This window comes from Oryctolagus cuniculus, chromosome 18 (genome assembly GCF_964237555.1).
Source record: "Oryctolagus cuniculus chromosome 18, mOryCun1.1, whole genome shotgun sequence".
Taxonomy (NCBI): Eukaryota; Metazoa; Chordata; class Mammalia; order Lagomorpha; family Leporidae; genus Oryctolagus; species Oryctolagus cuniculus.
In genome coordinates this window covers 68,290,047-68,314,128 of record NC_091449.1, presented here as the reverse complement: position 1 = coordinate 68,314,128, position 24,082 = coordinate 68,290,047, and the positions used below count along the sequence as shown (strand labels likewise).

The 24,082-nt window shown below is 59.5% G+C and overlaps 1 protein-coding gene and 1 long non-coding RNA gene across 14 annotated transcripts in view; one reads left to right on the top strand and one right to left on the bottom strand.

Annotated features, from left to right (window-relative positions):
- The window catches only part of BANP (BTG3 associated nuclear protein), a 104,254-nt gene that overhangs the window by 13,688 nt on the left and 66,484 nt on the right, over positions 1 to 24,082 (bottom strand). For 7 of the 13 annotated variants that reach the window (XM_070062823.1, XM_070062825.1, XM_070062830.1 and 4 more), the window contains 4 exons: positions 21,384 to 21,551; positions 16,602 to 16,732; positions 14,774 to 14,836; positions 13,110 to 13,148 (listed from right to left, as the gene is read on the bottom strand). In XM_070062823.1, coding sequence (XP_069918924.1) covers positions 13,110 to 13,148; positions 14,774 to 14,836; positions 16,602 to 16,732; positions 21,384 to 21,551 — 401 coding nt within the window. Of the gene's footprint in view, positions 1 to 13,109; positions 13,149 to 14,773; positions 14,846 to 16,601; positions 16,733 to 21,383; positions 21,552 to 24,082 lie in introns of all 13 variants that reach the window. The other 6 variants (XM_070062822.1, XM_070062824.1, XM_070062829.1 and 3 more) reach the window with 1 other exon arrangement.
- On the top strand, positions 1,014 to 7,834 carry LOC138846595 (uncharacterized). Its single transcript, XR_011384134.1, has 2 exons — positions 1,014 to 2,088; positions 3,450 to 7,834. It is a non-coding gene; the product is annotated as an uncharacterized lncRNA (long non-coding RNA).

The following is a 24,082-nucleotide window of genomic DNA, read 5'->3' as shown; positions in this document are numbered from 1 at the left end:
CTGCAGGTGCCAGGGAGCGCCCCTCTAAAAGAAGCCAGCACTTTCAAAAGGGCTCGTCAACTGGTTATGCCGCTAAGACATCTTCAAGGAGCCAACTTCCTCCTCCTCAGTCCAGCAAACTCCCGGCAGGCTTGGTGAGCAGCAGCTGTCTGTACACGCGCACCCGGCGGAGGCTGCCTGGGAGCTCTGGAGGGCGATCTGCGGTCCTGCCCCTCGACAGCCACCACCCCCGGAAACGTGCCGCATGGGCGCCGGCAAGGGGCCCCTGGTCCCGGCTCTCCTGGGAAGGTGCCCGGGTGGGGGCCCTGGTCCCGGCTCTCCTGGGAAGGTGCCCGGGTGGGGCCCCTGGTCCCGGCTCTCCTGGGAAGGTGCCTGGGTGGGGTCCCCTGGTCCCGGCTCTCCTGGGAAGGTGCGCGGGTGGGGGCCCTGGTCCCCGCGCTCCTCGGAAGGCGCCCGGGTGGGGGCCCTAGTCCCGGCTCTCCTGGGAAGGTGCCCGGGTGGTCCCCTGGTCCCGGCTCTCCTGGGAAGGTGCCCGGGTGGGGGCCCCTGGTCCCGGCTCTCCTGGGAAGGTGCCCGGGTGGTCCCCTGGTCCCGGCTCTCCTGGGAAGGCGCCCGGGTGGGGGCCCTAGTCCCGGCTCTCCTGGGAAGGTGCGCGGGTGGTCCCCTGGTCCCGGCTCTCCTGGGAAGGTGCGCGGGTGGGGGCCCTAGTCCCCGCTCTCCTGGGAAGGTGCGCGGGTGGTCCCCTGGTCCCGGCTCTCCTGGGAAGGTGCGCGGGTGGTCCCCTGGTCCCGGCTCTCCTGGGAAGGTGCCCGGGTGGGGGCCCTAGTCCCCGCTCTCCTGGGAAGGTGCGCGGGTGGTCCCCTGGTCCCGGCTCTCCCGGGAAGGTGCGCGGGTGGTCCCCTGGTCCCGGCTCTCCCGGGAAGGTGCGCGGGTGGTCCCCTGGTCCCGGCTCTCCTGGGAAGGTGCGCGGGTGGTCCCCTGGTCCCGGCTCTCCTGGGAAGGTGCGCGGGTGGTCCCCTGGTCCCGGCTCTCCTGGGAAGGTGCGCGGGTGGTCCCCTGGTCCCGGCTCTCCTGGGAAGGTGCCCGGGTGGGGTCCCCTGGTCCCCGCTCTCCTGGGAAGGTGCGCGGGTGGGGTCCCCTGGTCCCAGCTCTCCTGGGAAGGTGCGCGGGTGGTCCCCTGGTCCCGGCTCTCCCGGGAAGGTGCGCGGGTGGTCCCCTGGTCCCAGCTCTCCTGGGAAGGTGCCCGGGTGGTCCCCTGGTCCCGGCTCTCCCGGGAAGGTGCCCGGGTGGTCCCCTGGTCCCGGCTCTCCTGGGAAGGCGCCCGGGTGGGGGCCCTAGTCCCGGCTCTCCTGGGAAGGTGCGCGGGTGGGGTCCCCTGGTCCCGGCTCTCCTGGGAAGGTGCCCGGGTGGTCCCCTGGTCCCGGCTCTCCTGGGAAGGTGCGCGGGTGGTCCCCTGGTCCCGGCTCTCCTGGGAAGGTGCCCGGGTGGGGGCCCTGGTCCCGGCTCTCCTGGGAAGGCGCCCGGGTGGGGGCCCTAGTCCCGGCTCTCCTGGGAAGGTGCGCGGGTGGTCCCCTGGTCCCCGCGCTCCTCGGAAGGCGCCCGGGTGGGGGCCCTAGTCCCGGCTCTCCTGGGAAGGTGCGCGGGTGGTCCCCTGGTCCCGGCTCTCCTGGGAAGGTGCGCGGGTGGTCCCTGGTCCTGGCCTGCTGCTTCCCGTCTTCAAGCTACCACACAGCAGGGCTGGGACCCAGGAAGCTTCCAGTCCCGACTGCACCGTCACCACGGTGGAGGCTCAACTGCGCCATCACTCCGCTCTGCACCGTCAGCACAGGACTCACCTACAACAGGCTCGGCGCTGCGCCCTCCCCCAAACACAGGCTCACGTGAGCGCCGTGAGGCCGGCCGGCGAGGGTGCCCAGCAGGCGGCAGCGTGCAGTGCATTTCCAAGTTACAACGGGTTCGCTGGGTCAAAGCCCACTGCGGTCAGAGCTCCCCCACGCCGTGAGGGTTCTTCACAGAACGTCCCGCACCCTGGTGACCTGGCCCTTTAAGAACAGCAACACCCGACGGAGCGCACAGGCGGAAATAAAGGTCAGTGTGGGCTGAACGCCTGGCACACGGTTCCGACCCCGCCTGGCACACGGTTCCCACCCCGCCTGGCACACGGTTCCCACCCCGCCTGGCACACGGTTCCCACCCCGTCATCCCTATCAGAGCCCCGGACCAAGTCCCGACTCCAGGTTTCCTGTTAATGCAGCGGCGGAGGCTGGAGTGCTAGGCACCACGGGAAACCCAGACTGTCCTGGGCTCCTGCGCTCAGCCTGGCCCAGCGCTGGCTACTGCAGGAACATGGGGAGTGAACCAGCAGACGGGAGGTTCTCTCTCGCTCTCTGGGGAGTGAACCAGCAGACAGGAGGTTCTCTCTCTCTCTCTCGCTCTCTGGGGAGTGAACCAGCAGACGGGAGGTTCTCTCTCTCTCTCTCGCTCTCTGGGGAGTGAACCAGCAGACGGGAGGTTCTCTCTCTCTCTCTCGCTCTCTGGGGAGTGAACCAGCAGACGGGAGGTTCTCTCTCTCTCTCTCGCTCTCTGGGGAGTGAACCAGCAGACGGGAGGTTCTCTCTCTCTCACTCTCTGGGGAGTGAACTAACAGAAGGGAGGTTCTCTCTCGCTCTCTCTCTCTCTCGCTCTCTCTCTCAGGAGTGAAGTAGTAGACAGGAGGTTCTCTCTCTCTCTCTCTGGGGAGTGAACTAACAGAAGGGAGGTTCTCTCTCTCTCTCAGGAGTGAAGTAGTAGACGGGAGGTTCTCTCTCTCTCTCTCTCTGGGGAGTGAACTAACAGACGGGAGGTTCTCTCTCTCTGCACGTGCTCTCTCTGGGGCGTGAACTAGTAGATGGAAGGGTCTCTCTCTCTCGCTCTCTCACTCTTTCACTTTATTTCTGCATCACTTGGACTTTGAAATAAAATGAAAATAATTAAAATCAGTCTGTGGTCACTTGGAAGACTTCGGGTTTGATTTTGTTGGGAATCAACATTGAGCAATGGTCCATGCTTTAAACTCAACGCCTCCATTTGTCCTACTCTCCACGCACGCCATGTACAATCACACACAGCAACCACCAAGTCAATGTGTTCTGAAGTGCACACACACAGCATTCCTGAAACACACATGCAGCCCAGGCACAAACTCATGGCACTGGCACACATGCACACACACACGGAGCACACAGCACACGGGCACACAGGCACATACAGAGCACACGGGCACACATGCATGAGCACACGGGCACATGTGCACAATGGCACATGTGTGTACACGCAGAGAGCACGCATGTGTGTGCACATACACAGCATTCTTGAAGCACACAGAGAGCACACTGGCACATGTGCACGCACACACACACACACACACGACTGCTCATACATACGTACATTACACTTTCTCTCCAACCCAGGGCGTGACGTCACTTTCAGAACAAATCCTTGGAGGACAAGTAAAGCAGACGGCAGTGGACTTGACCAACCGCTTACAAACCCCGATCACCCCATCAGGGAGTCTCCCCAGATGTCAGAATAAGGGGCGCCACCTGGCCCGCAGTGCCTCTGCTCCTGAACAGCACGGAGAGCGCGCCAGCGCTGCGGCACGGGGAATCGGCCGCAGTGTCGGCTAATGTGCCTGGGGAAGCCGCGGAAGCTGGCCCAGGACCTTGGGCCTCCTCTGCGTACGTGGGAGACCTGGGTACAGTTCCTGGCTCCTGGCTTCAGCTTGGTCTCGACTGGGAGCTGCAGACGCCTGGGGGAGGGCACCAGCCGAGGGAGATCTCTCTCTCTCTCTCTCTCTCTCTCTACTCAGTGACTCGGCAGCGCTGAGGACCAGGTTTCCCTGCACAGCAGCTCCACCAACGGCCCTCCTCCCAGAATCCTCTCTGTGTCACCAGCTGCTTGTCTCCAGAGGGAGCTGCAGCATGGAGTGCAGGCTGGGCCACACGGCATCAAATCCCACATACGGCTGCGAGATGCACAGACCCACTGAGAAGATGGTGACGGGGCAGGCACCCACTGACAGCCCACCCCGCAGTGCCAGCGCCGGTCCCGGCTCCTCTGCTTCTGACGCAGCTCCCTGCTAATGCACCTGGGAAGGAAGGTGAAGGCCCAGTCCTCGGTCCTCGCCTCCCCCGTGGGAGACCCGGTGGAGTTCCTGGCTCTGGTTCCCGGCACTGGCCTGGCCCAGCCTCAGCCGTCGCGGGCATTTGGGGAGTGAACCAGCAGAAGGCAATTCCCTCACTCTCTCTCTGCCTCTCAAGTAGATGAAAGTAAACTTAGAAAAATAAAGAAAGATGGTGACAGAAAAGTTCCAGAAAACCCAGGAATCACGAACCTGCCCATGCGAAGTCCAGACTGGCATCCTACTAAGAAGAAAGCTGCGGTTACTCAGCGAGGTCACGGCGCCTGGGTTCGGGACTTCAAATGAGTCCTGTTCCACTCATTTTCAGGACACGCGACTACAGTGAGTGAGTGCAAAGAACAGGAGCCTGCGCCCCAGCGTCTCACCCCGAGGACAGCTGACGCGGGCGAGGGCGAGGCAGCTCGGCTGGCTGACAAGGTCACGCAGGTCTGTCTCAGCAAGGCGTGAGGAGGACAGCTGCGGCCTCCTGGTGGTTTTGGGTTTGCTGGGACCTGCGCTCTGCGCAAGAAGCCGGAGCTTCCTTCCGGAGCTAATGATTGCTGTATTCCTAATTGTAGGGAAAAACGCTTAGTCTCATAACCTCCAAAATGTCCACTGCTTTGCAGAATTTTAATCAAGCAGAACGTTTGTGTTGGAGAAGGGGTTAAGCTTTCTGCAAGGTTGAGCTGTTTGTGGGTAAGAATTAAAAGGCAACAGGCTCCCTAGTGTCGACTCCCCAGTAAACAAGAATCAATGTGATTAAAGCTTTAATTCAGTATGTGCTACAAATACAGCCATGGTTAGGATGTCTAAACTGTAGAAGAGTTAAGTGAACCTTAAATAAGCACAATAAAGAAATTACTTACAGAAAGAACTGCAGAGAGGGGACACATTTGAAAAAGGGCCTGCTGTGACCTTGGGGCTTCCAGTAAAGGTCAGATTAGGAAGGCACTGTTCTCACTGGGGTAGCCAGTCTCTGCATAGCTCAGCAGCACTCAGGCCCTGGCTGTGTGGGCGGCCCGCTCTCTCGCACCTGTCTGTGATAGCAACCCACGCTCTGAATGTGCCCTTGAAAACCAAAGAAATCGTCACTAGATCAAAGTGGACAGCAGACTTGTGACTGTAAGAAGAAAGAATCATTGTGTGACTTATTACATAAAAATGAAGTCTGGGGCTCGAGGGCCAGAGCTGTGCCGCCAGCCTTGCTGTGAGTGTCGCATTTCTTCGAGCGCCGCCACCTCGCACCCTTGGGCCCCTGGACTGGCTGGAGCTGGTCTCCGGCAGACACCGATTCCACTCACCCAACTCAGTCACTAAATACTGAGGATGCACTGTGTCTACCACACTGGCCACTGCGAGACCATGTCCGCTACACCAGCTATTTCAACAAACAAAATAATTCAGCGTTAATAAAACTTCCCCTTTTTAGGTGTATTTGAAAATAACAAATTTAATCAAAGCAGCCCTTCATTCACAAAGCCGACCCCCCCCGCCCCCCCGCCAACTATCTGAGGTCAGACTGACATGGAACTAAGCACCGAGGCCAGCGTGTGGTGTGGCTGGTCCCAGAGGCATCTCCCGGAACTTACTAGAAACCCATGTCAACCTCAGCTAACACCACTGCTCAAGTAACCTCACCAGGTTCTCTGTACAAAACGTAGACCACTGCTCCTAACCAAACTGCTGTCCAGCTTCTGGGGTCTTGCCTGACCTGAAGGACCTGTTAAACCTGGACAGGGACAAAATGCTGGCCCTGAAAGGGATCCACTGTTGCCGAGCAGTCGGTCACAGTGAGGCCGCCTCCCCATCCCCCAGAGCAGACAAGAGGCCGTGAGCAGTCACTCTTGCTGCATGTGCCGGCCTAGGTGAGGGGACAAGGAGGGGCTGAGGACAGCCGCAGCGGGAGACACTCTGGCCGTCCTGTGCCTCCCAGGGTCTGCCTCTTCCCAAGGCCCATAGATGCTGTCCAAGGGGACCCAACTCTCCCCTGGCCCTTGTCCAGGCAGCAAGAGCGCGACAGGGCTCTGTGACCTTCTCGAAAACCAGTCACCACCGCACTCATGCTGAGCTTCTGCGGCCACAACTGTCATTTCTACCGTTTCTGGGCAGGGCAGGCTTCCCGTGCGGGATGACGCCCCGGACAGCACAGCACGCAGGAACGCGGGACAAGTGAAGCCACATGGCATGATGTGACATCAGCATGACCCTCCCTCCTGTGGCAAACCACTCAGGGCCCCACAGCCCCGTGGGAACACGGGAGGCCATTTTTCTGCGGCAGATGAAGGCCACGCCACACACCCACCCCTTCTCCTCACCCTCGCCAAGAAATCGTACATATAAAATGCTGGCCACCTCCCATCTCTTCTAACGCTTTTCCCAGCTGGATTTAGAAGGCCGCATTTCATGGAAAAGATTCTGAAAAGGAATCTGACGCAGTGAAGTCCTGAATCCCCCAACGTGCACTCTCACGCCAGACAAGGGGCCTGGTGTCCCCGAGATCATGCCTGTGGAGCTGCTGGACTCAGCCCCAGCCCCCGGCCTCGTGGACACACACTGGCTAGCTGGCCGCAGTGGTCTCACCTGAGGCCACTTCACTTCCTGCACCAGGCCAGCGCGCAGGCCCAGCCTCGAAGGAGCTCAGAGTCCACACACACGGAGATGCTGCCCGCCCTTCGAGGAGACGGAGGTTCTGTGCAGGACTGCGGGTCTACAGCCTGGGAACCCGACACCCTGCTGTGAGACCCGCTACGCACGCCAGGTGGGAACCTGTGCAGAGTGCCACGGCGCCAGTCAACGGCTGAGCTGCCAGCCAAGGGCCAGGTGGGTGAGCCGCCACTTGGCTGCAGCTCAGGCGACAGCACGGAGAGCACAAAGACCACTGCTGACTCCAACAAACCCAGACTCTTCAAGGGGGATGTAAGGCAAGAGCGTTCACCACGACTCTGGTCGTGCAGGGAGATGTCCTTGTGCTGACAACGCTGGACGAAGCTGGACGCCTGCAGCCCGCGACCACTCGCTCTGGAAAGCACACACTCAGCCACACTTCACAGACCCAAGGATGCCTTTACACAACTGGGTCCCACTCACCCGTCACGGGTCACCCGGCTGGACTCAGAATCCAGTGCCACACTTCCCACTCACGGGGCTGCGGGACACTGGCTGCACACCAGCTCACAGGTGACACAAAACGCCCAAAGGCACCTGTCAAGAGGTACACATCTGGGCCGGCACTGTGGCCCAGAGACGTGGGCCACTGCCTGCTGCTTTCCCAGGGCATCAGCAGGGAGCCGGATCAGAAGCGGAGCAGCTGGGACTTAAATCAGCGCCCATATGGGATGTCGGCGCTACAGGCCACGGCTTAACCTGCGGCACCACAGCGCAGGCCCCATTTGGTATTTCTTTCTTTTTTTTTTTTTTTTAAGATTTTATTTATTTATTTGAGAGGTAGAGTTACAGACAGAGGGAGAGACGGAGAGAAAGGTCTTCCATCTGTTGGTTCAGTCCCCAAGTGGCCACAACGACTGGAGCTGCGCCAATCTGAAGCCAGGAGCCAGGTGCTTTCTCCGGGTCTCCCATGCGAGTGCAGGGGCCCAAGGACTTGGGCCATCCTCCACTGCTTTCCCAGGCCACAGAAGGGAGCTGGATTGGAAGAGGGGCAGCCGGGACTAGAATTGGCGCCCATATGGATGCCGGCGCCGCAGGCAGAGGATTAAGCTACTGCGCCATGGCACGGGCCCCATTTGGTATTTCTTCACAAATGTTTACCTCACTGTGAAAAGCTAAATTTCTACTGGAAACTGCTGTGCACTGATGGCTCAGGTGACCTGCTGGCTTTAAAAGGTTAAGTCATGGTGATCACCCTAACAAGAAGAGGAATTATTTCCTATCCTAATTAATTAACATTTTCAAGGACATAGCTTTTTAACTTCTATCTCTAAAATTCACACACACACACACACACACACACACACACCTGAAGCAGCCGGCCTTGCTGGTCTCCATCAGGAATCTCAAAGGGGTACAGTCCAGGGAGGTCACTGCTTCCCAGCACTCAGGGTGAAAACTTCTCCAGCCCAGAGCCCACTACTGTCTGTTCCCCCCTCGAATACCAGTCACCCAGAGAGATGCTGTACAAACGGCACCTGTACAGCACCTCCCAGAGCCAGGCAGAGCACCGGGCAGGCCTTAGGGCTCGCAGGAGCCACCCCTTCATGAAGAAGCACGCAGGTGCTTCTGCCACCCCCACACCAGTTAGTGAGGTCACCCCCAGCAGGACACACAGACCTCACTGACCACTCTCAGCCCACCCCCGGGTCTCTCCCAAAAGATCTGCACCTGCAGTCGACCCCCCTTTTCCGATCGCAGTGAACATGCAGCCAGGACACTGCACAAGCCCAACGCAGCCCAGAGGCTCCAGAAGAAAATGCCGCCTGCTCCTGATCCAGCTGCCCTGACCAGCCCCGGCTACGCCCGTCAAGGCCTCCCTGACACAGACCTGCGACTGGTGAAACCTTCCTGGACCTGGCTCCTTCTCTCCCCAGACCTGCCCATGAGCAAGACCACAGCACAGAGAAATAGGAGGGGCCGCACAGGGCCAGTCCCTCCACCAACCTCACCTCCAACAGAAGCAGCCATCAACAGGAGTGCCACAGCAGGCAACGCGCTGCCGGGACGTGTCACGACACGGAAGGGGCATCCATCACCCTCACCTGCCAGGTCTGACTACAGCCCTGAGAAGTACGCTAGAAAAGAAGGCCTAATGCCTTGACAATTTTTTAAGCTTTGATGATTGTTTTTTACAGTTTTCTAATATAATTCAAGAAAACCCTCTTTTGCTTTACCAAAACGTGGGGGAAAGCATAACAGTACCTGCAACATAAATACCACATCGCTCTAAGTGTTGAAAAATTATTTAACTTCAACAGCTTAGAACTACAAGCTCTTAAAAAACAGACAGACAAGTGCTGCCACCGAGGCACAGTGGGTTAAGCTGCTGTCTGCAGTGCTGGCATCTCATATGGGCGCCGGTTCAAGACCCAGCTGCTCCACTTCCAGTCCAGCTCCTGCTATTGCCCGGGAAAGCAGCAGAGGATGGCCGCACTATCTGCACCGCTGCACCCACGTGGGAGACCTGGAGGAAGTTCCTGGCTTGGGCTGGCCCAGCCCCAGCCGTTGTGGACGTCTGGGGAGTAACCAGTAGATGCAGATCAATTCCCCCCGCCCCTACCTCTGTAACTCTTCCAAACAAATCACCTTTAAAATAAACAAAATGTACGCAGGAGTGGCGTCACCCACTCTGCTATAACCCTGAATCTCCGGGCTCCTGATTCTTGAGAACTTTCCCTCGCTTCAGAGGCTTCTGAAAACCCACGCAGCATTCAAGATCCTCCGACACCTAACACTGCCTGTGGACAGCAGCACCCGAGACAGCTTGTGCACGCGTGGCCCGGCCGCTCCAGACACACAGCAGCTCCCCGTGGGCTGCCTCCCACAGTCCCCGCTGTCCCTAGGCACTCCGGGCCCGGATCCTCACACGATTTCCTGCGCGGAGCCCATGCCCTCTCCTGCAGGGTTCGCAGCTCCACAAGTGAACCACAAAGGCAGTCCTGTGCCCCACCCCCGGCAAGCACCCCACACTCGTGCCATCCCCGACGCACCCTCAGGGCATCCACGGAGCAACAAGGAAGACACTCGGGGAACCCCGCACTGGAGGATGAGGACGAGGCCATCGGCACAGCTCCATCAGGTCAGTTACGTGCAACGCTGCAGAGCTCGGCTCTGAACGGCAAGAACCCGCCAGAGCACAGCCCGCAAAGGCACGGGAACAGCCGGAGGCCGGGCACAGGCCCACGCGTTACCGTAGGACCCGCCTCGCCAAAGCCCACGAGCAGCTTCCAATGGGAACAAGTGCGGCTCCCTGGCCTCCCCTCGACCAGTGGCCTGCGAAGGCTGAGAAAGGCTACGCCTGGCTGAAGCTGGAAGGAGGGAGCAGTGCCCACGTGCAGCACAACGGTGCTGCACGGGAGGCCCGAGACAGGCCTGGAGAAGGCAGAGCCTGGGCCGGCCAGCCCTGTGCACTGCTCCCGCGAGGCACACAGGAGCAGACACCAGGGAGGCGCACAAGAGGCAGCTGCAGTCTGAATCTCACTGTCCCTGGGACCCTGCCGCGCCTTGCCCTCTGCCGGCAGCAGCGCCACAGGCCGGCAGGTTCTGAGACGTGCCGGTGTCCCCATGAACGGCAAAGGCAGGCAGGACCTCGGGGCAGGAGCTGATCAGCACAGCCAAACGGCACAGGGCAGGAGCCCAGAGACCAGAGGGCTGGGTGGCCACGAGGGAGCACTCCTGGGGGCGCCAGAGCTGGAAGGGCTGTTTGGGGGTGGAGGGGCGGCGCCACGCAGCTGTGCTCCCCGCACCTGTCGTGGTGGCCATGTTCTGCCACACTGAAACCTCCCCCTGGCCGTGGGCTCTCCCAGGCCCTTGTGGCCACTGCTGCCCCTTCAACACTGGTGTGCTCACCCTCCCTCGGGACCTCCCCATGAGGCTGGGCACACTAGGGTCGGGGACAGCCACCTCAACCTCGCCCTTTGCGGCCCTGGATTCGGAGGCCCACCTCCTGGGGGTCTCTGCCCTACAGCAGAGCCATCCCACCCACCTCAGGGATCTGGGAACTCAACAAAGGCCATCAGGTATGTCTTTAGCAAAATGACCTCTAACCCCATGTCAAGGTGGTCATAAACCCCTCCCCCACTGACCTGAGCTGCAGTCTCCAAATCCGACCCCAGGTGGGCAGGGGCTTCTGGCACAGGGGACAGCTGTGGCCTGCGGCACTATGGGAACCTCACGTCTGCTGGTGGGAAAGCGCCCTGAGTCCACGGGCACCAGTGCCTCGAGGGCACGGGGAGCCGGACAAGCAGAGCAGAGACAGGGCTGCCTTCCCCCACAGCTGTCAGGAGCGCGGCAACCAAACAGGAACGAGAACCGGCTGGAGGGTGGAGTCCACACAGGACTCCACAGATGGAAGGTCAGACAGGTGTGTGTGTGTGCGTATGTGCGTGCGCGTGCGTGTGCAGCGCCACATGAACACAGGCTGCCTCCTCAAATCACGGCTCACGGCGGCGCTCTCTGGAAAGCAGCAGCTCCCACACAGAGCTCTGCCCAGGGCACCCGCGCTGGCCCGGCCTGCACTGAGGTCCCTCCGCAGGACACTGGTGCCGAGAGGAGACCAGCGGCAGCCTCTGCTTCACCTCTTTCATGGGGGAGGTGGGCGTGGTCAGAGAAAGAACCTGCGGCAAGTGGAGGAGGGTCCCTGTGCCCAGCACGGCGGCGGCCACGCCTGGGAAGGAGCCCCGTCAGGAAGAGGCCCCACACTGTACCACGAGTGCTGAGGGCCTCCCCTGGGCACGAGGCCGCCGCAGCCACGCGGAACCTCCGCCCGCACTCCCAGCTGGGCTGCTCTACAGCCCCAACCATGAGCACAACACTCACGCGGTGTCAAAGCCACTTCGATTCTTAAAATTCTGTTTAGGAAGAGAGACAGAAAGGGACAGAAATGGAAAATCAAGGTCGCAGTGCCAGCCCAGCTCTCTGGGACGATTTCCACTCCAGGTATAAACACAAACCAGGAAACCAACGAGACAGACTTGAGACAACCACCTGCGGCTGCCCCGGGGACCCTGAGGAACCGCAGGAGGGGGTGGAGAACCGGCCGCTGCCAGCCCCACGGCGACCTCGCCAAGACAGCACAGGCGCCGGAGAACTAGTGTGAGTTCTCAGCTGCGCACGCCTCGCGCTCTGGCCCAGCCCGAGGGCCAGCTCCTGTTTCGAAGCAGACACTGCTGCAGGAATACAGACTAGAACCTCACGTGCGTTTTGAAGCAACTCTGAAACCAGGCAACCCAGGAGGACACTAATTCTTGGGTCTGCGGCCCCTTCCTGAGGGGCCTCCCGGGGCGCCGACCCCTGGGCCCCTCTGCTGTGAGCACCCTCATTCCCAGGATGCCGGGTCCCAAGGAAGACCTCTGCAGGGCTTGGCCAGTGAGAGAAGGACACACGCGGGTTTTCCAAAGGGCAGAACACTCGATCTGGGGGACAGTGAGTAATATGTCCTGAGCAAGCGCGCCGCCACGTTCCTGGGTCAGGTTTTATGAAACAGGAAGACCTTCCAGACACCGGTGATGGTCCAGAGGCATCAGCAGTCCCCGCGACGGAATGTGCCTTCCAAAGGGCAGGAAAACATAAAGCCTGCAAACCAGCAGTTTCACCCCGCCCTGGGCAGCAAATCCCCTCGACGCCTTACAGCCGGCACCACACTGTGGAGACCCCTCCTGGCACGTCTGCCCGTCTGGTTTCAGACTGGAGAAACGCAAGTGGTTTGAGTTTGACAGCAACAGAACAGGACAAAACCCACCTTACTCGAATACATGGCTCTGTGTGCAAACCACAACACTCACAAAATGTGCAGGGACCAGTGACAAGGCTGGGAGTGTCCTCCACGAGGTAAAGCCACATGACGTCCAACAGAGAAGCAGAGATGAGCCCTGGCCCACCCTCTGCGTCCTCCAGGCACCTGAGTGGCCACTAGGAGCGAGGCCACAGGGAGTGAGGCCCGTAAGCAGAGCCACTAGGAGCGAGGCCACCGGGAGCGAGGCCCCGTGAGCAGGGCCACCGGGAGCGAGGCCACAGGGAGCGAGGCCCCGTGAGCAGGGCCACCGGGAGCGAGGCCACAGGGAGCGAGGCCCCGTGAGCAGGGCCACCGGGAGCGAGGCCACAGGGAGCGAGGCCCCGTGAGCAGGGCCACCGGGAGCGAGGCCACAGGGAGCGAGGCCCCGTGAGCAGGGCCACCGGGAGCGAGGCCACTCTTCCTCACTCCCCGCTCCTTCCTCGAAGAGCCGCTGTCACTCGGGCAACGCAGTGCCTGGTCTGTGGGAAGCGAGAGGACACTCAGACTCACCTGCCCGTCCTGGCCCACGTGGTGGATCTGCAGATTGCCCTGCAGAGAAAGGAGAAGAAGAATCAGGAAGGGGATGGACAGCACGCCTGCTCGGGCAGGACCTGCCCCGGGCCATCTGGGAGCCACCAGACAGCCACTGAGTCTGCAAGACTTTGGCCCCTCGTGGAGTAAGAACTGCAAATGCAATGCAGAAGCTGGGTCTCTAGGAACTACTCTTTCTTGTAAACAACGAAGCAGTTCCAACTTCGTGCCCATTCCCCTCACCCCATCCTAAAAAAAAAATCCCACTCCCACTTTTTCCAGTTTTTGAGACAATTTTGAGGGACAAGAAACACAACATGGGGACAGAGAGGTCCCGGTGGGGACACTGGTGCCATCCACCTTCCCGCCACTGGCACAGCTCACAGCAGCACAAATGCCGACACCAGCACACGCCGCACGGACTCACAGCCCCCAGGAGACCCATGCTCACGCCTGTCTCTCTCCAACAAAACACTTCATTTTAGACAAACCAGGTAAGCAGTCATCGTCATAACAAGACCGCATATTCTAACTTATCACAAGGTAATCATTAAACTCAGCAGCAATTTCTTCTAATTTATTCTATTCAATTCCTACTGGAAACAAAAATACTGAATTACGTATACAAGACAGATTCAGTTCTGATAACTAAAAAACAAGAACAAAACCAGCAGTGAAAAACTGGAATTCAAGAAGCCCACAGAAGCCCAGCATTCACACAACAGCAAGTGCGGGCTTGTTTCTCCCTCACTGTCCGGTCAGCTTCCCCTTCTGCTCAGAGTGGGGTTCTGCGGCCCACAGGCCCCCAGAGTGCGGAGAAGCCGCCCCCGCTCCGATACTGCGGCGTCCCGCGCTCATCTGCACCTTTAAACACAGCCTGGCCCTGACTCCCAGACGCAGCCCACGAAGCAGCTCCACCACGGGTGGGCCCCATGCCCACTCTGCCCCCAGCTCCCCAGGGCTCCTGTCTGACGCGTCCTGCAGAACCCGAGCCACCTGTCCCCAGTGCCCTCCACGGGCCTCCACCCTCCAGCCTCGCTCTCCCTGCCTCCCAGGACCTCCTCCTCTGAGCTGGCCGTCTGCCCGAGCTCCCTCGTCCTACGCACGCTGCAGCCACACTGGGCTCTCTTCTTCTCTCTCACTGGGCTGCACATTTATGGAAACCTACCTTATGGACACCTGCTACAGCCCCTCACCAGACCTGCCCACCCCACCACCCTTCAGCTTCTCTCCTCTCGCCAGCACGCTCTGCTAGGCACTGCCCTCACAGCAGCCCGGCAGGCCCTCTCCTGGGAGTCTCGCGGCCTGGTGCTGAGGCGTGCACACCACCTCTAGCCCCACTGCTGACGGAGGCACGATCGTCCAGGCACACCTGGGTCCTCGCAGGCAGGGCCTACAGCTGCTCTGCTTCTGCTGTGATCCAACACCTGGCCTGGTCTCTGGCATACGACACGGCCTCAGTGGGCTTCCCACACCAGTCAGCCCAGCCAACGCCGCCCCTCCCCCCCCCCCGCACCCAATCTGCCCAACCAAAGCTGCCACCAGAGCTGGACCAGTGTCCCACAGCACAGCCACCCTCGTCACACGCTTTCCCCCAGAGGACTCCCAGGAGGCCCGGCTGTCGGCCACCTCCAAGGACTCACCTCACTGTCCTGCGTGATCTGCACCTGCTCCCCCTGAGGCACCTGGGCGATGTGGAGGTGACCCTGTGGGATCCACAGCAAGAGAAGACACCAAGAAGCATCAGAAGAAAAACAAGAACAAAGGACACAGCGATGTTTTCTGGAAGGTTCTGGATTACCTGCTCCAGAACGACAGCAGACCCCAGGGAGTGCAAGGTGGGGTGGGGTCCCAGCTTCCGGGACCCTAGGGAGTGCAAGGTGGGGTGGGGTCCCAGCTTCCGGGACCCTAGGGAGTGCAAGGTGGGGTGGGGTCCCAGCTTCCGGGACCCTAGGGAGTGCAAGGTGGGGTGGGGTCCCAGCTTCCGGGACCCTAGGGAGTGCAAGGTGGGCTGGGGTCCCAGCTTCCGGGACCCTAGGGAGTGCAAGGTGGGCTGGGGTCCCAGCTCTGGGACCGCCTCTCTAAGACCCAACAGACCCGCTCCACAGCGACTCCTACAGGAGCGACGGGCAAGGACAAGTGCCGATCTTCAGATGTCACTGAACAAGTCAAGGCCAGAGCGTGACTCCAGAGAATCAGGGTGACAAGTCTTCTTCTAAGTCACACTTTCTACTGGGTGCGACGACAAACCCAGGGGAACCCCAGAGTTGGGGCCCTCACGGGCAGGGACAGGGACAGGGCTGCATGTGCTGCTTTGGGGCCCTCACGGGCAGGGACAGGGCAGGGCTGCGTGTGCAGCCACACTGACAGCGGGTCAGGCAAGCTCTTCAAATCAGAGGACACTCACACGAGTGTCTGAGTAACTCGAGCAAACACTAATAAGGAATCAAAGAGCCCAGCTAAGACGATTTATGTTGTACTGACACAGCCAGATCATCCCTGTAAACTAGATGAAAATGAAACGAAGACTCACATCTTACTTAAAATTCTTGAAGTTGGTTGAAATGGACCTCAAAGTACTGTAGAATGTTCTACTGCTTACACTTTCCTACGTGTATGTAAACTCTGTGTCAGAGTTATCTACTCTGGGATTCTTTCAAAGAACTTTCCTACTGACAAGAGGAGAGTCACTGCCTTTGTGAATGTCGATTAAATTTAATAAGCCCATTAAATTCCTGACTCATAACTGCTCCACCTCCTAGGGAAGAGGGGAAAAAGCCACGGAAAAGCGCTACGCAGCGTCTCAGGAAGCGCCTGTCCCGCAAGCAGGTGCAGGAGGCAGTGCCTGCAGGGACAAGGGGTCAGCGGCGCAGCAGAGGCGCCTGTGCTGGTCAGCCCCGGCTCCAAGAGGCACAAGGATGCCCCCGCCCCCCAGCACCTCTGGCTCCCAGTGAGGGTGCCCAAGAACGCTACCCCCCACTCCTTGCAGCCTGCACACTGGGACCCGGGGACCGCTGTCAGCGGAGGATCTGCTGCGCCGACCAGAGGGCAGGCCCCGCGTCTGCCCGCACAGGGGGAAGGCAGGTGCGTGGCCTCCCTGAGGCAGTCACGCTGATCCAGCCCACAGGAGGCAGCGCAGACACAAAGGCCGCCGCCTCCCGCAGAGCCGGGAGGAAATCACTTTCTCTTCCCTCAGGGCGCTCAAGCAGCCTCTACTGAGCTTCCGAACAGAAACACAGATGGGGCCTCTCAGGGCAGGAGGCCCTGCAGGGCGGGGACAAGCACAGGGGGCCGAGGACCGGCTGCTGCCCTTGCATCACAAGGCCCCTCCCCCACGCTCACAGCCTCGGGTACTTCCACCTCCCCCAGATGACCGCGTGCTCCAGAAACTCAGTGAAAGCCGGCGGTCCCCACGGCAACCCCACCACCCGGCCCCGGCCAGCCCCGGCGCATCAGCGGGAAGGTACATACTACTTGGACCTGTCCGTCCTCTCCGATCTGGTGGATCTGCACCTGCTGGGCATTCGCCAGGGCGTAGTGCAGGGCCTGCGGCTGTGGCTGCGGGAGCTCGCTGGCGGCCGGCGGGGAGCCCATCATGGTGTCTGTGGGAGCAGGACACAGGCGTCAGAGAACAGCACATCCCGCTCGCCCTTGTCCCCAGACCCGTCCCCGTCACGTCCTCCCTTCTGTCGGGATCAGCAACAGTAAGCCGCAGTGCCTGAGAGCCTGCACACTGGGTGACTGTCGTCACAAACCCTCCCTCCACTTTCCAAGAACTTCGGAAATGAAGGCAGTTTCTTGGGATGCACCTGCAAAAATGAGAAGGACTAAAGCTGAGAGCAAGCCTGTTCCACTCCAGCAGTAAGTAAGCTTTCTCCATGGAATTTTTTTTTTTTTAACAGGTAGAGTGGATAGTGAGAGAGAGACGGGGAGAAAGGTCTTCCTTTTGCCGTTGGTTCACCCTCCAATGGTCACCACGGCTGGCGCGCTGCGGCCAGCGCACCGTGCTGATCCGAAGGCAGGAGCCAGGTACTTCTGGTCTCCCATGGGGTACAGGGCCCAAGCACTTGGGCCATCCTCCACTGCACTCCCTGGCCACCGCAGAGAGCTGGCCTGGAAGAGGGGCAACCGGGAAAGAATCCCAACCGGGACTAGAATCTGGTGTGCCGGCGCCGCTAGGCGGAGGATTAGCCTACCGAGCCGCGGCACCGGCCTCCATGGATAATTTAACTGGGGAAATGTCACCCCAATGTAGCGAAGGGACTTTCCAAGAATTCGATTTCTCTGTTTAACTGAGTTATTACTTTAGATGCATGGTTTTTTTTTTTGTTTGTTTGTTTTTTTTGGGGACAGGCAGAGTTAGACAGTGAGAGAGAGAGAGAGAGAGAGAGAGAAAGAGAAAGGTCTTCCTTCCGTTGGTTCACCCCCCAAATGGCAGCCACGGCCAGTGCGCTGCAGCCGATCCAAAGCCAGGAGCCAGGTGCTTCCTCCTGGTCTCCCATGGGGTGCAGGGCCCAACCACTTGGGCCATCCTCTACTGCCTTCCCGGGCCACAGCAGAGAGCTGGCCTGGAAGAGGAGCAACCAGGACAGAACCGGCACCCCGACCGGGACTAGAACCCAGGGTGCTGGCACCACAGGTGGAGGATTAGCCTAGTGAGCCGCGGCGCCGGCCAGTAGCTAATTATTTTTTAAGTATTACTTATTTTATTTGAAAGGCAAAGTCAGAGAGAACAGATGCAGAGAGAGGGAGAGGTATTCTACCCAAGCTGGAGCTACACCAATCCGAAGACAGGAGCCAGGAGCTTCTGGGTCTCCCATGGAGATGGCAGGGGCCCAAGGACTCCAGCCACCTTCTACTGCTTTCCCAGGCCATAGCATGGAGCTGGATCAGAAGTAGAGCAGCTGGGACTCGAACCAGCAGCCATGTGGGATGCTGGCACTGCAGGCAGTAGCTTTACTCACTACGCCACAGTGCTGGCCCCTTCAGTAGTTAATTCTAAGCATCAAACTGCTACGGTTTATAGATTCCACTGAGTACATTTTTTTTTTTTAAAGATCTATCCATTTTACTAGAAAGTCAGAGTTACACAGAGAGAGAAGGAGAGGCAGAGAGAGAGAGAGAGAGAGAGAGAGAGAGAGAGAGAGACAGAGAGGTCTTCCATCCGCTGGTTCACTCCCCAGCTGGCCACAACGGCCGGAGCTGCGCTGATCCGAAGCCAGGAGCCACGAGCAGTGGGTGCAGGGACCCAAGTGCTTGGGCCATCTCCACTGATTTCCCAGCCATAGCAGAGAGCTGGATCGGAAGTGGAGCAGCCGGGACTAGAACTGGCACCCATATGGGATGCCAGCAGTTCTACCTGCTACACCACAGCGCTGGCCCCACATTTTTAAAACTATTATAATAATAACAAAACGTTAATATTTGAAAGATGCTAGCAATTATATTTTTTTCGATTACTTCAAACCGCATGAATGCTGCTGGGTGTAAACGTCCTTAAAGGTTGAACTTGAATACGTGCTGGGGAGAAGAGAGCTCGGGACACTCCCCAGAGAGGGTCTGAGAGCCAAATGCTGACAGTCGCCCCACTAGCTAACAAGAACCAGGCGACGGAGGCTCCCAAGTAATTTCTGTTGCAATGTTAATAAAAATCACCTCACTCCATCTGCCCCTATGAGACCCTTCAACTTCCTCATCTGCCCCTGCAAGACCCTTTAACTTGCTAATAATCTGGACTGGAATACCTCGCAGCTCCTGCTCACCACGGATGCTGGCAACAATTCAGCCTGGGCTGTGCTCGCCCAGCTGCTGAAATAAGCCACTGCGTTACCAGGGCGCGTGCAGGGAGAGGGCAGAAGGCACAGCACGGCAGTCAGCCCTCGCTTCTCACCCCAGAGCAAACTCGGCTGCTTCGCCTCTCCTACGTCGCCTTGCTATGCTGTGGTCTCCATCTCAGACCACAATGTTAACAGTCTCTGGAATCCTGGCTTGTTAATCCCACACAGGAGCTCCTTCTCTGACAGCTCTCTGGTCCCAGGTCACATTTGCAGGGGATTCTGGACACTGTGGATCTCACTCTGCTCAGCGAATCTGGATTTTGCTGTCTTTCTTTGGAAGTTTTATACCTGGTGGGGGAGCGTGAGCCCTCCAAGGCTGAGTGGGGGCTCGGCTTCCACTCGGGGGACACTTTGCTTCCTCAGTAAGCGTGGTCTCCTGCTGGCCAGATCCCAGGTCTCTGGAGCACAGCTGGGAAAGTCTGCACCGCCCTCAGCCCAGGGCAGCGCAGAGCCCCATGCCCAGGTGTGCCCTCTTCTCTCCAAGTCTGTGCAGCAGAACCCTGTGCACTCCGGAGTCTCCCACAAACCTCGTTCCTCACAAGAACCCCGCTCGGGGGCCAGTGCTGTGGTGCAGTCGATACAGCCACTAGCCGTAACAGGTTACCCCACATCCATGCCGGTTCCGAGTCCCGGCTGCTCCACTTGCGATCCAGCTCCCTGCTGTGGCCTGGGAAAGCAGTAGAAGATGGCCCAAGTGCTGGGACCCCTACACCCACGTGGGACACCTGGAAGACGCTCCTGGCTCCTGGCTTCGGCCTGACCACTGTGGTCATCTAGGGGGTGAACCAGCACGTGGAGGATCTTTCTGTCTCTCTCTCTTTCTGTAACTCTTTCAAATAAATAAATCAAGCTTAAAAAACAAAAAAACAAGAATTCCACTCCACAACTCCTGGCTGTCCCCACCCCCTGCACTATGGTCTCCTGCGTGTATGACGCAGCTGCGGCCTGCCTGGGACGTCTCACACCGCGTGCAGAGGCCAGCCGGCGCCTCCTTGAGCGAGCCCGGGCGAGGCAGGGTCGCCCACCTTCCCCCTCGAGCGGTCACCGTCCTGTGCTGCCGGCTCCCCAGTCTGAGGCAGCGGCCTCAGAGCCTCGCCCAGATTTCTACGAGGACAGAATGCAACCTGGTCCCTGCCCTGCATCAAGCCTGAAGGCATTTTGAAAAACCGTAAAACCAGTGCAGTGTTTACTGGAAATAATCCAGAAGCTCCAGTAAGACATAAAGAAAAAAATTAAAATTGCAAGGCCATCAGCTGAGACTGTCCGTGACGCCACATGCAGCACGCATCCCCCATGACTGCATCTCTCCCGTGTGTGCCAGGGCACGGCAGCTAGGGCACCGGTGCCACAGCAGGAGCTGCCGCCCTGCACGCAATCGCCAGGTGTTCAGTCGCACCCGAGGGCTGCCCCTCTGCATTCCACACACACTGCCTGTCGGCAACTACGAGGTCCAGCCTCCTCACCAAGGGCTGCTTTCATCAACAGCAGACGCTTGAAACAACTGCCCAGGGTGGGGCAGGGGGGCAATGTGTGTGGCCACCACCCTGCCTCCCACCCTCAGGCCCCCTGGCCACAGCTCGGGGCCAAGTATCCAAAAACTTCCCAAACAACTGGGGGGCGAGAGTCTCCTGGGACTGGCTCAGAAAGAACAGACGCCGAGCGCCGCAGGCGGTCTGCTTGTCCGGTGCAGGCTGCGGAGCGGAGCTCAGCAACAGGCCCTCGCACAGAGGGGCCTCGCCCGCTGCCACCCACACACTCTGACCCCAGCCCAGCGGGAGACTGCCACCCACACACTCTGACCCCAGCCCCAGCGGGAGACTGCCACCCACACACTCTGACCCCAGCCCAGCGGGAGAACTGTTTCCATTTAAAAATTTGTTCAGATTCTTGGAGTCACGGGGCGGAAGGCAGTGCTGAAGTCCGGGTGCCCTTCTAGCCAACGCGCCCCTGGGAGAGAGAGGCCTGCAGCAGTGTGCGCGGGGAACGCTGGAGGGCTCCTCCCACGACCTGTGGTCCTGGCACTGAGGCCAGGAACGCAAGTGAGGGTTCACCCCTTGCCCTCCGCGACAGTCACCTCGCAGGGAGCAGTCACGGCCACTCGCTCAGGGGTCAGAGCAGCAGGGGAGGTGCAGAGTCAGCAGCCGCTGGACGCAGCACCCACCCTGGTCTGGACCAGAGCCCCCCTGGGCCACAGAACCACAGAAGTCCCCTGTGACCTCAGGAGCCCCCAGGAGGCCGCTGCTTCTCCTTCCTCAGGCAGAGGTCTCACCCCAGGACCAGCAGGCGGGAGACCGCCCGCTCTCTGAACAGCTGCCCAGCCCACGTGTGGAGGCAGCACCAGGGCGCAGCACCTGGACAGCGCCCACACGGCACGCACCGTGGCCCGGGCGCCTGCTCCGGCGGGCGCAGAGCCTACCTGAGGCACTGTAGGAGGAGGAGGACGGCGTTCTCCGCGAGAAGCTCTTGACGGCCAGGCTCTGGCCGCGCTGTTTCCGCCGCCACGCTGTCCGGCATTTGGAGTCGATGCTCTGCTTGATCCGGTACCAGTCAGATTCCGTGATCCCAAACTTGTAGAAGAGGTGACCTGAAAGGACAGCCCCGCAGAAGCTGTGAGAGCCCTGCGCCACGAGCGGCATCAACAGCGCCCGCGTCCTGGACACCCGCCCCTCGCCCCTCAGGGCTGGCTGGGCCCCTCTCCTGGAAAATCCCATACGCGAGGAAAGTGCCGCCCACTCAGTCAACGATCTTCCAAGATCGGATACACACACCGAGGAAACAGTCAGGTCTTTCCCCATCGCTTTAAGTAACTGTCACCGAAGTGCTCCCCAACACCACAAGGCCCAGGGTCCTCGCGAGGCCTTCACCCCACTCCCACCTGTGCCCTGACTTCAAAAACAGCACTCAAGTCCCAGACGTCTAGGGAGGAATGCAGGACCCCAACAATTCAGTCACATCTGGGTTTCCACGACGCTGCCCCTCGGCCCTGGCTCACTCAGGCTCGCTCGGGCCTCTGGCAATCCCTTCACGCCACGGCTCCGCCAGCGTGCCGGGAGCCCTGCCTTCCCCACGCACATGCACCCCCACCCTGGCGCTGGAAGCCTCCAGATCCTGTTCCGCCTGCTTTCTCAGCACAGTGATTACCGTGCAGCATGTACAGAATTTGCATATGCGCGTGTTTCCACTTTGTCTCCTGCACAAGCACAGGAAATTCGCTTTTTCACCCGGGGGTGTCAACCCCACCCCCCACCCCCCACCCCGGCACGAGGCAGTGCTCGGAGACAGCAGCCCAGACTTGAAGACCTCCTGCAGCACAGCGGGGCGTGGGGCACACCACTGCTTCTGGTCCCGGGTGCTCTGCGCACCTGCCCAGGAGGCGGCGCATGTGGGCTTGCAGCTTCCCCGTACTGCATCTTGCACACGCAGAGAATCACACGTGTTAACCCCTGAGCACCCACAAGGGCTCAGGACATGGCCAACAGCACAGAGTCCCCTCTCTCAGTGACCAGGGGACAGCAGACCAGGGCAGCACTGCGGAGCAGGTGTCAGACTGGAGCTGATGCCCCTCAGGCCCTGCCCACTTTCACGGTCACAAGGCTGCAGGCTCTGGCGGGCACATACCAACGGGCCTGTGGTGGCTTTGGCTTTAGGTGCCTCGCGATGGCCCTGGCTTGTTATCAACTTCAACCAGAGGGCGCCCACCGCTGACCACGGTCACGGCAGAACTCAGCCATCAGAACCACGCACAGCGCGGCAGAGAGAGGGCGCCCACCGCTGACCACGGTCACGGCAGAACTCAGCCATCAGAACCACGCACAGCGCGGCAGAGAGAGGGAGCCCACCGCTGACCGCGGTCACGACAGAACTCAGCCATCAGAACCACGCACAGCGCGGCAGAGAGAGGGAGCCCACCGCTGACCGCGGTCACGACAGAACTCAGCCATCAGAACCACGCACAGCGCGGCAGAGAGAGGGCGCCCACCGCTGACCACGGTCACGACAGAACTCAACCATCAGAACCACGCACAGCGCGGCAGAGAGAGGGAGCCCACCGCTGACCGCGGTCACGACAGAACTCAGCCATCAGAACCACGCACAGCGCGGCAGAGAGAGGGAGCCCACCGCTGACCGCGGTCACGACAGAACTCAGCCATCAGAACCACGCACAGCGCGGCAGAGAGGCCCACCATGGACCACGGTCACAACAGGCCCCCCAGACTAAAAACGGTGTTTGCTACACTGTGAAAACATCTTACTTGGAACACTCTTGGATAAAAAGAAAAATCGTCAAAGCCACCACTCATTCTTTTCATATTTTTGCATGTATGGAAAAAAATTTTAAAGTACCCCTAGGGATTAATAACATTATACAAATTTTTAAAAATTTGTTAACAGAAACTAAAACACACAGAGGTTATAGATATAAGAAACAGGCAAAAATATTAGTAAATTTGAATTTGTAAAAATCAAGCAGCCAGTTTAAAACCTGGCTTATATCCTTTAAAGAAAAAATGTCTATTTATTTAGTTACACATGATCCATTTTTAAATTCTCCTTGAACATCATGTTACATAATTCCTTCCCGCAGCAACCCAGAGCTCCCACTGGAGGGTGAGCCGCCCGAATCTCAGCCAAGACAAACCAACCGATGCATCAGCAGCAGGCCCCCGCCGGAAGAGCTGCGGGTTGGAAAGGTAGGCGTGCGTGCCCCGAGAGCTGCACAGGCGGCTTCACGCTCTGCCCTCAGAAACCGCACCGCACGGGGCCAGCCTGGACATCGGGGAGGGACCTGGACACTGCAGCCCGGGCACGGCCCCGAGTCACCGCTTCCTCCGCTCTCACAAAGCTTCCTTGCGCTCCTCTCCCGAGAACCTCAGCCGAGCAACCTCAGCTCGGCCAGCGGAGCGGGAAAAGCCTTATCATGACATGGAAGACTGCCCCGAACCTCACGGGCACTGGACAGCTGCCTGGCACTCCAGCTCGCGTGTTACTTAATCAGCAGAAGAAAGTCTGGAAACAAGGTCCAGTGTTGAAGCAAAATCAAAGGGAAAAGCTGGGCTTCCCAGAGCCCACCCACCTGGAGGAGAAGCGGCTGATGCACTGCGGCCCCTCCTCCCG